This window comes from Heptranchias perlo, chromosome 11, assembly GCF_035084215.1.
Source record: "Heptranchias perlo isolate sHepPer1 chromosome 11, sHepPer1.hap1, whole genome shotgun sequence".
NCBI lineage: Eukaryota > Metazoa > Chordata > Chondrichthyes > Hexanchiformes > Hexanchidae > Heptranchias > Heptranchias perlo.
The window spans coordinates 23,816,643-23,832,517 of NC_090335.1; the positions used below are offsets into that span (position 1 = coordinate 23,816,643).

Consider the following 15,875-nt stretch of genomic DNA (forward strand, 5'->3'; position numbering starts at 1 on the left):
AGCTTTGAATTTGGTGTCTTGAGTCTAGGATCCAGTGTTATAGGGCTTCAGCTAATCCAGCATTTCTGTTCCAATTTCATTTAATTAGGAAAATTATTTATTTTAGGGCTTAATATACGTGTTGGGAATCTTAACTGCGGGACTCTTATCAGGACTAAAAGAACAATTAGTTGATTGTGCTTGCAGTACTGTCATCACTGCGACCTGTTAAACTGATTATACAAATACTATATTTGACTTTCATTTGTAGCTGTTGATGAATGCAGTTTGTACTGTTTTACAGTAAAAGCTCTTTTCGTGCTAGGGGCTTGCACTATATAGTTTAAAAACTTTTTTTAGTTATATTAATTGAAAGGCACAATTTTGTTTGTAGTTATTTCTGTCAACATGAATGGATTTTTTCTTGTTGTCAAACTGTATTGTGAGGAGTTTTTGTGGATTTGCAGGGTTGTGCCTGGGGTGCCGGTATTGGCGAGCACTGTCTTATCACTTTGTTCTGTTTCCTTCTACCAGCTCATCTACATGATGGCTACCACATATAACTTTGCTGTTTTGAAGTTTAAGAGTCGAGAAGACTGCTGCACAAAATTCTAAGTTGCTATAGAAGCAGTATACAGAGCTCTACGAGCCGCACTGAGTAGCTTGAACTACCACTGGCACCATGGACTAAAACAGAACTTATTAATCTGCATTTTGCAAATGAATAATTTGTAAATAGCACAAGAAAGCATCATATAGCATCGACACATTTAAAGCACTCTTTTTAGTATCTTATTTGAACTAACATGACCGCCATTAAGATGTACGGTCTGGCTATTTTTGTTTCCTAATACGGGGTCAAAAAAGAGGATTTCACCAATGGCTGAATTATGTTAACGCAAAAGAACCAAAACAAACTGGCTGTTCCGATTCCTGGCCGTAAGTGTACTGTCCCGAGATCCAGCAATAAGTCTGCCATCAATGCTAACCTCAGATGTGAACTAAGAGGTCACTAATTGTTTTTCTAGGTTATTTAATAAATTAACTGCCTTCCGTATAGCCAACAGGCCAATACTAAGGATCCCCTGGATGAGAACAAACATAAAATACTAAGAATAAAAAGGTTAAAACCAGCACAAGTATCAGATGGTAGTTTTGTGTGGTTCTATATCAAAGGTAATACAGTTATATTTCAAGGAGGTGAAAGCTAATGAAAAAGTTCATGTCAAAGCCTGTCACGATACATAGTAAGAGAAACCACCATTATAGTTAGGAAGACTTCAGGACTTGCAAACATTTGGAGCACCAGACTAAGAGAGAAATTCAACAATAAGGTTTAAAAATAAGGTTAATGGTTCATTTTTAATAAAGGCAATTGTAAGCCATATTTCAGAAGTTTGAGTTGAGCTAGACAACACTGCGTAAAATATATTACTATTCAGTACCAGCATGTAATGAGCCAGTCAAAACACTGTTACATGACAATAACATTGCATAACTTGACAGGAGATCTGCTGAAGCACCAGTGTAACTCAGTTGATAAGAAAAGATTATAAATTAGAGTTGGCTGGTCCCAAATTATTCATTTTCTCATACCTTTTGCCTTTGCAGGTTTATGCTTGTTTCAGTTATTGATTGATTACTAATTGTAATCAACACAGAATAGTTAATGTGCATTTTGATTGTTACAAAGAGCAGATTTCACAACTATTGGTAATGAAACCAAACAGAAAGTCCAGAAAGTCAGTTCCTACGTATTAAATACTACAGTAGAACCTTACTGGAACAAATCTTGGTGTATCAAACTTTTCCCCAGTCTGGTTGTAACTCCACTTCAGTTAGGAGAGCTAGTGTGCTCATAGCTCACTCAGATCTACTTTGCCTGGTGCTGCAAGTTTGTAATAGTGAGGTTTGTCTGAATTGTAGCAATTAGTGTGTTTGCTGCAGGACTACTGTTGAACCTACACTGTAAACAGACTGCTTTGGAAATTCAAATGGCTGATAATTTTAAACAAATCAGATTGCCTGGTCAGACTATAATGCCAAAACTAGTTGAAATTATATGCCCCTCTCTTCCCATATTTGACTTCAACAAGACTGCCCAACTCAATAAATGCAGCACGAAGGCCACTCAGATAACTTCAAATCACCTCTCTATAATTACAAATATCTAAATGCAAGTCCTTACAAAGCACACAGATGAGCATTTGTTTTTCTAAATGTATTTTTTTTTTGGTTTCAAACAGTTATAAATTCTGATTTAGGATGCAATGCTCTCTCTGGATAAATCTTTTAAATCAGGCTGAAAATAGTGGGCTCAATTTAAATGTTGCAGGTACTGGAAACTAAGTACATTTGTGCCATGATGCCAAGTAGCTATTTTAATGTTTGCAACATTAATGGAGCACTGAAATATCCATCTGCAAACAGCATGTAAATACAGCTCTGCTACTTTTTCTACTGTTTTGCAAGATTCACAGGGAAGTGTCATGGGCACATATGGAGCAGTGAACATGCATGATTTATAACAGCAAATTTCTGTTTAAAAGCTAAGTTTGCATTGATTGACATTTTGCACCCATTAAGTTTTCTAACTTGTTCATTTTTTTGTGGAATATTATCTGCAAAAGTTTCCATGTTATGGAAATATATAACACAAACTAACTTTATAAGAATTGATTATTAACTTCCTTTTTACAAAAATACTGGGGGAGGTGCTCTATGTTCTGTGACAGAACAGCTGTAAGAATTACATTTAGAAGTTCTAAAAGGGCAAAAGTAAAGTAAGTTCTTTGTAGAACAAGTTATCAGTAAAATATTGAACCTGAAAAAAAAATAGCATGCTAGAAGTATATAAACTTTATTGCTTTTAAGGTACTTTAGGCATCAAAAAACATCTGCCTAAATTTGGTAAATGTCCAATTGAACACAAAGAGAGCAGCCTTGGTCCTGAGAAATTGACTCCTTAAATAGCCAGATCTTGCACCTTACACATGGCAAAGATACTTTGCTTGTTGGAACACAAGAGATGGTGAGAAATAGGTTGCTTGATTATAGAAGTGATTGGAATGTAGATTCTCTCTTCCCTCCCCCCTCCCCCCCCCAACCTCCAACCTTGCAGGAATAGGGTTCTTCTCTGTGATGCTGGGGAATGCACCAGTTTGAGGCTTAATAAGAGAGTAAAAGAGTGACTGCATTAAATACTAACAATTTTTTTCCCAGTTACAGTGTTGGCAGCCAAGGGTTAGTTAAGCGTATCTTGTTAATTAAATGTAACACTTGCCTTTGCCAGACTTTTTTAAATCTTCAAATGTGCCATTATAATATTTGTTAACCTCAAAACTGCATGCTTTATGCTTGTTTTTAGTCATCTTTTGTTACAAAAATTCCCACATTTCGGCATTATTTAATTTTCTTAATACAGTATTTTGAAATTGTATGTATAGACACTTTATTGACTTTCAGTCATTTTTTTCTTCATATACTCAAAATAAACATGCTTTCTTTACAAAATCGCTGCCTTTTCGTGATTTTCATCATTCTTCAGTGCAGTTATGCTTTTAGGAATTACACGGTGTTCCTTTTATTATTTATCCCCTCCCCAGTTTGATTTCACCACCCCACCTTCTCCTTTCGTTGGGTGGAAACAAATGACCAATAAACTTCTTTACAACTGTTAATTCTGCTGCACGATCATCAGCCAACAAGGGGCACAGGTGACACAGACTGGTTATGCTTGGGGTTTTTTTGCTTTCCTACACAGATGGAGACCTTTGCTTCAGCAAAGTTATCCAATTCCAGCAGACCAACCAAGCCGTAGCTTAACTAGCCCATTGAGGATCATTCATTCTGAATAACAATCAGACTGGGGCTCTCTGGATTCAGCCCTCCATTGCTAAAGCTTTTAGTAGTGTTCAGAATTCTACAGTTTTAAATTCTATTCAGCAAAAAAGCTACTTCTAAAGGATATTTTAAAGAAGCTTTCAACAATTCTGTTTCACATTTATACGGCTTTGGCCTTTATAATACAAATCTTTTATTGGAATATAATACTTTACATATTATTTTGGAAGTGTAGGAATATACAGCAAAGCATGTTAAATTATCAACTATATAGTCTACAGTATTGGGAATCTGATTGTGACTTCAGATGTTTGCAGCTCACATTGAGAAAATATATATTAACTAATAGTTTGAAGTAAATCAGAACATTGTGATTTACCATCATTTTGGTTGCCAATAATTGATTGCCCATTTTATTTGCTCTTCTCTCTGTCAACCATCTCATTTTCCCTTCACCCAATATCCCCAAGAATAGTCAGTCCTCTTCCCCATCACTGGCTTTTTCTTTTAGTGACCCAGTACTTATACCCTTTCAGTTTCTTTCTCAAGATCTGATTTCTTCAGGGACAAGGTGGTTCTAATCAGACATACTTTGATCAGGAATAAAAGCAGCAAATGCTGGAAAAGGTCTGTAAGTGAGGCAGCATCTGTGGAGAAAGAAACAGAGTTAACGTTTCAGGTCGAGGACCTTTTGATCAGGTACTGGTTGTACTTTTTAGCGACATAGCAATGCAGCTTTTTTCATCAGTCCGAGAGATGTTAGAGAGTGTAATTTAGATTGAGTTGGATTGAACTCTATGCAGATTAATGTAGTTAGCAAAGGTATGAGTTACCAGCCCTGGCTCACTTTGGCAGTAGTGGTAGGCCAACTGAACTTTATTCGCACAAGTATAATTACATAAGCAGGAGGCTCCACTGGTCAGTCACTCTTTCCACAGACTATGCTAACCAGAGGAGAGTTTCCAGTTCTGTAGCCAAGTCAGATGGAGAACTTGTTGGAAGGTACAGTCGTCTGTTGGAGATTTTTATTTGGACAGCGGAAAGGTTTTCTTCCCCATCAATTGCACTTGGCCAGACAAGGGTAAGAATACTAATGATTTTGAGGTAATGGTTACGCTGGAACTCCAATTTATTTGGTCTAAAACCCCAAGCTCAAATTGGAATTTTTGAACATCTGATATTCTCAATTTTATGGTGGCTATAGACCCTGCCCTTTTCTCTTTCCGATCTCCATTTGTTCCCTATCATTCCTGAAGAGTCGCACTATCTTTGTAGCCACTCAACTTCTTTTAGTTTTGTTTTCTCTCTTCTCTTGCCATTCGGTCTTCCAGTCTGTTCCTCTCGATTTTGGTCTTTTTTAATCTTGCTGTCAGTTTTTCTTTATTCAATTCTCTGATGAATGAGTGGCTTGTATTAATGCAGACCATGGACCAACTTGATAGACTGTGCTACCAACAGTATCAAACACCAACTATTCTTCCTCCCAGCAACAAAAAACATTTAACTTTTTAAGCTTACACTCAGATGTGGTATAAACAAAGTGCATGCTGGAATTGTAGGGATTTATTGGAAGCAAACCAGTTGTGATGAAGTGAACTGGTATCAGTGAATGTTTTATTTTCATAATTCACAGCTTTCTGGCATAGACCCTATTTAAAATAGCTTGTTCTTTTAAAAGTGTTATGTACATGTGGACTGTGAGACCTGCATGCACTGAAATTAAGAGGCTATTGTCCCATCCTAACTACGAACTCTTTGAGTACTGCACAAAAAGTGAAATATATAAACAGGAATACAATTTTAAAGTGATTGTTCCCTATTACAATTAAGAGCAGAGAGAGTCTGGGCTATTGATTTCTCCATGACTATTGTAAATGTGCTTCTTGACAGTCTTCCCAGACTGCCCAGCAGAGTGGCAAAGCCACACTCCTTTTCACAACCTGAAGTCATCCTTTCATTTATTTTTATGTTTTTGATCAATGAAATAAATATCAAAACAATATGTAGTTTTGCTCATTTCTTCAGTTTTACTTTATAAGGCTACGCATTTTTGTAGAGGTGTTTGGAGTGGGAAAAGATATTTTGAAAACTTAATAGGAATTTAACATACTAACCTCAACCATGAATAATAATTAGAAGGGAAAATGTAATTCAAATTTAATAGAAAAAGAACTGTTATCCAAGATAAAAGCCCATGGAATCGAGGGAAAAGTACGGACTTGGTTAAGAAATTGGCTAAGCGAAAGGCGACAGAGAGTAGGGATAATGGGAAGATACTCACATTGGCAGGATGTGACTAGTGGAGTCCCGCAGGGATCTGTCTTGGGGCCTCAATTATTCACAATATTTATTAACGACTTAGATGAAGGCATGGAAAGTCTCATATCTAAGTTTGCCGATGACACAAAGATTGGTGGCATTGTAAGCAGTGTAGATGAAAACATAAAATTACAAAGAGTTATTGGTAGATTAGGTGAATGGGCAAAACGGTGGCAAATGGAATTCAATGTAGACAAATGTGAGGTCATCCACTTTGGATCAAAAAAGGATAGAACAGGATGCTTTCTAAATGGTAAAAAGTTAAAAACAGTGGATGTCCAAAGTGACTTAGGGGTTCAGGTACATAGATCATTGAAGTGTCATGAACAGGAGCAGAAAATAATCAATAAGGCTAATGGAATGCTGGCCTTTATATCTAGAGGACTAGAGTACAAGGGGGCAGAAGTTATGCTGCAGCTATACAAAACCCTGGTTAGACCGCACCTGGAGTACTGTGAGCAGTTCTGGGGACCGCACCTTCGGAAGGACATATTGGCCTTGGAGGGAGTGCAGCATAGGTTTACTAGAATGATACCCGGACTTCAAGGTTTAAGTTACGAGGAGAGATTACACAAATTGGGGTTGTATTCCCTAGAGTTTCGAAGGTTAAGGGATGATCTGATCGAAGTTTATAAGATATTAAGGGGAACAGATAGGGTGGATAGAGAGAAACTATTTCTGCTGGTTGGGGATTTTAGGAGTAGGGGGCACAGTCTAAAAATTAGAGCCAGACCTTTCAGAAGTGAGATTAGAAAACATTTCTACACACAAAGGGTGGTAGAAGTTTGGAACTCTCTTCTGCAAATGGCAATTGATACTAACTCAGTTGCTAAATTTAAATGTGAGATAGATAGCTTTTTGGCAACCAAAGGTACTAAGGGATATGGGCCAAAGGTATATGGAGTTAGATCACAGATCAGCCATGATCTTATCAAATGGCGGAGCAGGCATGAGGGGCTGAATGGCCTACTCCTGTTCCTATGTTTCTAGAATGTAATGAAAATCTGGTTAAATGAATACTTCTGTTTTCTAGCTATCCAGCGGTGATTATTTTCTTTAAGCCAATTTACTTGGTTAATTTTCCTTTAGGGGTATTTTAAGAGACTGAGGCATAGACATTCTTGCCAAGGCTTAATTAGCTGGGATAATTTTTGTAACTATAATAATGCTGCAACACAACTATTGGGCTCCAGCTTGCAGTCACTGACCCAGATTCAAACTCATCCTCCCTGTAGCACTTCTGTTATCTATAAATTTTCAAATGAAAGCAAAATGCAGCACTGTCTAGTCTGCACGTATATACATTTTATTTTGCATTCAGGCACTTTTGTATCTACATTTTTGATAAATGATACCCTACAATAACTAGGACTCACATTCATGAAAACAGCAACTTAAACCTTCCAAGAGGTTTATGCTGTTGCATACACATACCAGGAAAATTATATCTGCAATAAAAATTAAAGATAATGCTGAATGTAGTTTTAGAAGATGTGGTTGCTAGCTTTGACCAAAGGCTCATGATTTTCAAAAGTTTTCAGTACGTAGAGGACATGGACACTTTTCCATGAATTAGTTTTCAAGACAGTGCTTCATGAATTAGCTTTCATATCAATGTTTTCATTGTGTTCACAACTGTGTCTTTGTGTGACTCCAAATAACATCTGGGTTGTTTTAATATCTAGAATGACTCAATCCTTAGTGTTACCCTTTATTATAACCTTGTCTTAATTAACAGAGCTCGGAGTAATCTGACTAGCAGCATGCTATGCATCTTGACATGCTCACTAGCCATCCTCCTCACCCTTCTCTTGCAGATCCATTTCCTCATGATTTTGTCTTCAAACTGGGCGTACTTGAAGGACGCATGCAAAATGCAAATATACCAAGATCTCAAAACGAAGGAAGAGCAGGAACTCCACGATATCCATGCCTCCCGATCAAAAGAACGACTGAATTCTTACACATAAGAACAGTACAGTCCAACATTTACCAACAGAGCCATTCAACAGAAAACCTAACAGCTGTGACAAATCTATAGACTGCTGTGCAGTGCAGATGTGCAAGTGTTAAGTACAAAACTGAACATCTTCAGTGAGCAGTTTGTATTAATTCCTGTATTACAGATCATTTCTCAGTTCATAATAAGACTCTGGGAAAGAGTGCTCAGTTTAACAGTATTTTTCCACCTTAAATTGTAATTGGAAAAAACCACAGCATTCTAATAGTCTTTTGGCCCAAATCTTTTTTTTCATTTATGGACTAAATTTCCTGCATAACTGCATAATAAACCAGGTCAACAGCAGGGAAAAAAACACTAAGTAAGTTAACAGAAACAGAAGGAAGCCAACTTTTAGAGTCCAAGCAGCTACTTCCCACCTGTCTTACAATGGACCCCTTGCATTTTCCATATACAGTAATATGCTGATTTATTACCGTAGACCATGGCCTTCTTTATTTTGTAATTTCATTATTAGCAAGTCTAAAATATTCTAGATAGTTTAATCATACCTGCTTTTTTATATACCATACCTGAAATGAGTATTTTCAGTGTTGCTAATATGCAAATAGTAAATATAATCTAATATGTTAACCATTCTTTTATATTAATTACATGCAGTTTAATTTTAGAATACTCATTATAGTTTAAGTTAACCAACACCACTCATTACGTAGTTGTAGCTCACTCTTGATAGGCAGAAGTGAACAATCGAATCAAGTAAACCTTATTTTAACAGTTCTGGAGGAGATTATCTTTTATTCAGCTGCAGTATGTTTCAAAGACAGAACAGAATTGCTGATTTCTAGGTGCCACAATCACCCTTTACTAAACATACTCATTAAACTAAGATATGCAACGTTAATGCCTGTAGATTATGTTTTTGTGTTTTTTTTAAATTCTAGTATCTAACACAGTTTAATTGTTAGAAAAAAAGTGCTGCAGTAATATCCTTGCACATTGTTAACCTGGACAGCTACCTGTGACGAATTCCAGTAATAGCCATTCTGATTGGATTTCACATAACTCCTTTCTTCTTATTTTCTGTTTTATAATTAAAACATTTTTAGTATACAGCATTTCAAACCAAACTGTAACATTAACCTTGCAATATAAACCACTTCACATTACCAACGAGAAGAAAGATTAGTAAAGTTTATGTTTCCATCAGTTTTCTATGGACATTCACTTTTCATTTTTAGTAGTTATGTGCTAATTCATTAACAATTGAATAAAAGCTATTCCTTATAGAGTGTTAAGATGTTTAAAGTATTCTCATTGTACATTTCTAGCATGTTAAATTCTTTGTTTCTAAGGCAATACAGTTAAATGTATTGGGCGAACAAAGCATGTGGGTATTTGTCTTGAATGCTTTCTTTGATCTAAAAATTAGATTTTGCTAATATAACAGAACGTTACCCTGGTTCGTTTTGTTGCTGGAGCAGAACATTTTCCGCAATGAAATTGTACGGTTTAGAATCATTTTCTGTAACTTACCACTTTTATAATCCGATAAGTAAACTGTTACTATTTTCTACTGTAAGTGCCAGCAGCTTCCTGTAGTTCTCTTTAAATGGTTAATAAATCATTGCAGCTAGAATTTTACATTATGTACATGCATCACCACCGCTGAAGATATAAATCAACACTCTGGGATGAAGTCACATGAGTTTCTTTATTGTTCTTTATTTTGTTATCTCCAGTATTTTTTATTTCTCTCCTTCCTCATGGTTGTGAAATTTGTGTTTATGTCACTTTCCTTTTCATTCTGTTTTATGTGCCATTTTTAGATAGCCCTTTCTTGTCCTATCTTTTTATGTTCCTGCTGTCCTCTTCAGAATCACTGACACACAGCAAGTTAATATAAATATAAACATCACTCTGAAGACATAGTTCTTGATATACTAGGAAATGGTTGAAGATTCAGATCTAAAGGGATAGGCTTGTATCACTCATGAAAGGCGATGACTTTGTAATCCACATAAGCGTAAATTTAAAGAAACTATTTGTCATTCTTGCCTCTCTGTTTTAAAGAGTTTTTGCACTACAATCAAGGGATATGCGGATCAGGCAGGAAAGTGGAATTAAGGTCAAAGATCAGCCATGATCTTATTGAATGGTGGAGCAGGCTCGAGGGGCCATATGGCCTACTCCTGCTCCTATTTCTAATGTTCTAATGGTATCAATATAATCACATTATTTTCACTAACTAGGAAAATATTTTTAAAAACTCAATTTTTAATTATTTTTAAAAAAAACAATATTTGTGTATTTAGGTGCAACTTTTTTTAAAAATTGTTTTATTGAAATTATATAAATATTAAGTGTACAATGGAATACATTCTGTGATGGGTCTGTGTCAAAAAGCTGCTGTTGGTGCTGATTTCACCAGAAAATATCATCGGCCTCTTCCTGTGAAGCTGCAGGACTGTAAAAGAAAAAATGTCACTGTAAGCAATCAACAGCCAGGCTGCCAATGTTATTCACTGCAGCCACAGTCCTCATTAACACAGTTATCCTGGTGGTGCTCAAATACAACATGCCATATGCTGACAGCCTGAGTTTCTGATCTCAGCAGAGGCCTGGCTCTTTGTCACAGGAAAGCAGATAAAATGCGAGCATGTCTCATCCCAGACTGCTCCCATGTCTAGTGGTCATTATGATCATAACCGCATGAAATCAATGAAGGTTTGGGACAAAGTTTCATACTTGCCCTCTGGCTTAGGAATTCTGTGTGAAACAGAGAGAAAAGAGGAAAGGAAGAAAACTAGAAAATTCACCAAAAGACAACAAGGTGTTGTTGAATCTCCACATCATTGTTGAATCAATACAATCCCTATCCCTCGCCATCGACATGATGTAAAGTCCTTGTATAATCACTACGTTTATTGGGGGGTGGGGAGAGGAAGCTAAAATGAATAAATTTGGTACCTTTTGTGTGCTGGTAAATTCTGTAGGTGCCACAGAGCTATTGCCATGCACATATAATGTAATTATGATTTTAACAGGTGTATTTCTGTTGAGAAGTTCAACATCTCAATAACAAAAAGCTAAATAGACATTTTCAAAAAAAAACATTTGGTTAACTTCAAAGATCTTCATGTGAAGCCTTTTCAGTTGGACAGTGCTGACAGCCCTCACTGATGTGCACAAAAAAATTGGCTTCCTCCAGCCAACATACCTCCCACTTGTTTCCTGGTGATGGGATAATTGGGACTTAACTGGATGTGGTTCTACTTTACATGGTTCTATAAGGAATTGAAAGAAGCATGGAAAGGGTAGGAAATATTTTTGAATAACATTTTCACCTTGTTGGTCCCATAAATAGGGTAGTTTCACCAACAGGAGGTGCCTTGAACGCTCAGAGTTATGTCTTAAATATGGCTCTGAACATAAATAACTAGAAAGTTATAGTACAAATTGCCACAATCACTTCGTCACTTCCAAAAGAAAAGGGAAAGATGAAGTTCATTCAGCAACAGCAATAGGTGCTGGGCATGCTGGAGATTTAGGTCTAAGTGGGCTCGGGGTGCATGTTGTAGCTCTGTCTCTCCTGCTCGTCGATGAGCATTCATTTATCACTCTAATAATTAACTTCACCAGGCATTAACCAAGTTTAAGTGCACACGTCACCTAGTTATGGCACAATAATTTGCCACTGCAAATTCCATCATGATGCTTGTCAACCTTTATGTTGGCAGCAATATTTTGAAAAAAGGTGTGTTTAAACTTAGTCAACATGCTCTATTTGGCAAACAAATGAGTCTCTCAATTTTGGTTTTGCCATTATTAATATGGTAAATTATTTGTTCTTTTTTTCCTGTGGTGTATCTTAAAAAACAGCATGTAAAGTATAACTTTGAAGTTTGGATTTGCCCTTACCTGCCAGCTTTTCCATCAGACAGTGTTTGGAGTAAAGAACACTCTTCTGCTACTTCCTTTTTAGAGCTCTGAAAAGAATATTGTTGCATAATTATTGCATTTTATTGGATTATAGAACTGTCACAGTACAAAAAAAAATTTCTGCACCTCAACAACTTGCATTTACATAGCACCTTTAACATAGAAAACCCCCCCAAGATGCTTCACAGAGGTGCAATCAGACAAAAAATGGACAGCGAGACAAAGAAAGAGATATTAGGAGGGGTGACCAAGAGCTTGGTCAAAGAGGTGGGTTTTACTGAGAGCCTTAAAGAAGGAGACAGAGGTAGAGTGGTTTAGGGAGGGAATTGCAGATTGTGGGGCCCTGAAAGCATGGCCACGAATGGTGGGGCGAAGGGAGGTTAGTAATGCGCAAGAGGTCAGAGTCAGAGAAACAGCGAGTTTGGGGGCCGTTGTAGGGTATGAGGAGGTTAGGAATAGGGAGGGGCAAGGCCTTGAAGAGATTTAAACATGAGGAAAAGTATTTAAAATTTGAGGCAATGGACTGGAAATCAATATAGGTCAGTGAGGACAAGGGTGATGGGTATGCACGACTTGGTGTGGGAAAGGATATGGGCAGTGGAGTTTTGGGTGAGTTGAAGTTTATGGAGGGTGGAGAATGGGGGGCAGGCCAGGAGAACATTGGAATAGTCGAGTTTTAAGGCGTGGATTTCAGCAGCAAATGGGCTGAGATAGGTTTCGGGGCGGATGATGTTACGGAGGTGAAAGTAAGCAGTCTTTGTGATATACACACTCTATCAAGGAATTCAGCAAGTTGAAAATCTGTAACACTGGCAATCTAGGTGCTGCTTTAAACTGCCACTTTCCTTTTTGAAAGCTTATTGATACGGAGCTGAGCTTCTGACCCCATGGGCTCGATATTGCCAGGGCTGCGGGTTCGCGGCGGGGGGGGGCTATTGGGTGTGTGGGTAACGCGCCCGGCGAAATCAGTCTGCCCCGCGCGCGATCGCAGCCTAATTGGATCCACTTACCTGGTCTTCCGGGTTCCCCACTGCTGATCTGCGCGTTGGGCGGACTGCGCATGCGCAGTAAGGTCTGTCAGCTGGAGGAGCTCTATTTAAAGGGGCAGTCCTCCACTGACAGATGCTGCAACAAATAGAAAAAATTACAGCATGGAGCAGCCCAGGGGGAAGGCTGCTCCCAGTTTAATGATGCCTCACTCCAGGTATCATTAGATGGGGTGAGGAGGAGGGGGAGGACAGAGATCTTCCCCCCGGCAGGCGGGAGGAAGCGGCCTGCCTCTACCACCAGGAAGGCCTGGCTCGAGGTGGCAGAAGAGGTCACCTGCACCACCAACATTTCGCCCACCTGCATACAGTGCAGGAGGCGCTGCAATGCCCTAAGTAGGTCAGCCAAAGTGAGTACACTTACTCATTCCCCTGCATTCCGTCTGCCACATCACCGCCCCCACCCCACATCTCCTTCTGCACTGCCAATGTCTGTCACATCACCCCTCACACGCACTCAAACCTCATCCTCATCTTACCTGCACTTACTCACCTCGCCAGTACTCATCCCGCCACTACCACTCAACCTAATTCTCATACAATCTCATGGCTCTATCTCATACTCACCCTCTGATGCATCTCTTTCACGGTCAGCCTCACTCAACCTGCCACTACCTGTGCTGCAGCCACAGAGCATGCATCACATAATGTGCAGTAGGAAGCATAAGGCAAACGTGCTGTGAGCATGAAGGGGATGCACAAGGGTGTTTGAGGGTTTGTCATGGTTTTTACTGCTATTTAATTTCTGACCAACTCACATCACATATTATATTGGCACCACTACTGCCACGTCTTTGCGAATCTTGTCTGGTTTGTGCAATAATGCCCTTTCCTGAGGATCACAATGAAGACCCACAACTGATGCCATCCATTGTGTCACTGCAGAGTGGGTGTAGGTGTATTTGCAGGGCTCTTTTGTGCAGACGACAGAGACGTCGGCGATGTCCCCGGTTGCACCCTGGAAGGATGCGGAGAAGTTGTTGAGGGCAGTGGTGACGTTGACAGCGACAGGTAAGAAGATGGTGTTCGGGCCAGCCGGGAGCAGCTCGGCATGAAGGAGGCTGCAGATGTCCACGACTACATGTCGAGTGACTCTGAGCCTCCGTGTGCACTGTTGCTCAGAGAGGTCCAGGAAGCTGAGCCTCGGTCTGTGGACCCTGTGGCGAGGGTAGTGCCCCCTGCGACGCATCTCTCTCTGTGGTTGCCCTCCCTCCTGCTGTGCAGATGGATGTGTCACAGCACTGTGTTGTGGAGCTCCACGTGTTAGAGGTGGACGGCTTGGCCGGCGAGGCTGGTGATGCTGTTCGCCCTCCGAGGAGGTCATGACTGCAGTTACGGCAGCCCTCATCTGGAAGATGTACATCTGAGGGGGTCCGCAAGGTAGGTACATGTGTCTGGACCCCGGGGTAAGTGTGCAAGTTGGTGAATTTGATTGTCAGGAGGAGGGTGGTGGAAGCCAAAGTTTGTCCCAAGTGACAGAGTGGCCTCTTGCAATGAGTGAGGGTCTCCCCCCCGACCTGTCAAATGGACCTTTGCAGCTGCCACAGGCTGATAGCTGCAACCCGTCCATTTCAACTGGGAGTGTTTCCCCCAGTATGGGAAACAGTCCCAGTTGTTTCTAAAATCCCACCCCTCCTGACATATTCCCTTAATCAGGTCTGTTAATAACCTGAAATAGCTAGGTAAATACTCTCAAGTGGCACCCCGCTGGCTTTAATTGCCTGCAGGAATCCCACATGCGGGGGCTGCGCGCGCACGTCGGCGCGTATGTGGGGAACCCGGAAGTGGGCAGGTTGGAGCCGGGCTCCTGACCCGCTCTGAGATTCCCCGATTTTCGGAGCCCCCCCCGCCAGGAACGCACCCGATAGCGGGTGCTAAAATAGAGCCCCATGTCTTCCCCATTTGAAACATGACCTACTTCTAAATCTGTAAAGTGGTTCACTTCAGTCTGTACCTCACCTGCTACTGAAACCCTCATCCATGCCACTGAAACCCTCATCCATGCCACTGTCACCTCCAGACTAAATTACTCCAATGTTCTCCCAGTAAGTCTCCCATCCTCCACTCTCCATAAACTTCACCACAACCAAAATCCTGCTGCCCATATTCTATCCAGCACCAAGTCTCACTTGCTCATTACCCCTGTCCTTGCTGAGCTATCTAGGCTCATAGTACTCTATTGCCTCAAACTTGTTGGCCCCGATATTACCAGGGAGGCGGGTTGGCAGCGGGGGGGGGGGGGGGGGGGAGGGGGGGATCGACTGGGCGCGTAGGTAACCCGCCCAGTGAAATCGGTGGGTTCCCCACGCGATCGCAAGTAAATTGAAGCCACTTACCTTGGCTTCCAGGTTGGAAACCTGCGCAGCAGGCGGACTGCGCACCTGCATCGCAGGCTGTTAGCTGGAAGAGCCCTATATGAAGGGGCAGTCCTCCAATGCTGCTCCTGCAGCAAACAGCCAAAATTACAGCATGGAGCAGCCCAGGGGAAAGGCTGCTCCCAGGTTTAATGACGCCTCACTCCAGGTCTTACTGGATGGGATGAGGAGGAGGAGAGAGATCTTCTACCCGGCGGGTGGGAGGAAATGACCTGCCTCTGCCACCAAGAAGGCCTGGCTCGAGGTGGCAGAGGAGGTCAGCAGCACCAGCAACATATCCCGCACCTGGATACAGTGCAGGAAGCGCTTCAGTGACCTAACTAAGTCAGCCAAAGTGAGCACACTTATTCTCCTACACTCCGTTTTCGACATCACCGCCCCCACCCCACAACTCCTTCTGCACTGTCAACA

At 40.4% G+C, this 15,875-nt stretch overlaps 2 protein-coding genes across 10 annotated transcripts in view; one reads left to right on the forward strand and one right to left on the reverse strand.

Moving 5' to 3' along the window:
• The window catches only part of gpm6bb (glycoprotein M6Bb), a 157,864-nt gene extending 148,124 nt beyond the window's left edge, over positions 1–9,740 (forward strand). For 2 of the 3 annotated variants that reach the window (XM_067992697.1, XM_067992699.1), the window contains one exon: positions 7,959–9,740. In XM_067992697.1, coding sequence (XP_067848798.1) covers positions 7,959–8,111 — 153 coding nt within the window. In that variant the 3' untranslated portion in view covers positions 8,112–9,740. Of the gene's footprint in view, positions 1–513; positions 3,493–7,958 lie in introns of those variants that run through there. The other variant, XM_067992698.1, reaches the window with a different exon arrangement.
• Positions 9,741–9,796: 56 nt separating this feature from the next.
• ofd1 (OFD1 centriole and centriolar satellite protein) overlaps positions 9,797–15,875 on the reverse strand; it is a 67,928-nt gene continuing 61,849 nt past the window's right edge. For all 7 annotated transcript variants that reach the window (XM_067992691.1, XM_067992692.1, XM_067992696.1 and 4 more), the window contains 2 exons: positions 12,023–12,090; positions 9,797–10,568 (listed from right to left, as the gene is read on the reverse strand). In XM_067992691.1, the coding sequence (XP_067848792.1) occupies positions 10,526–10,568; positions 12,023–12,090 (111 nt within the window). In that variant the 3' untranslated portion in view covers positions 9,797–10,525. The remainder of the gene's footprint in view (positions 10,569–12,022; positions 12,091–15,875) is intronic.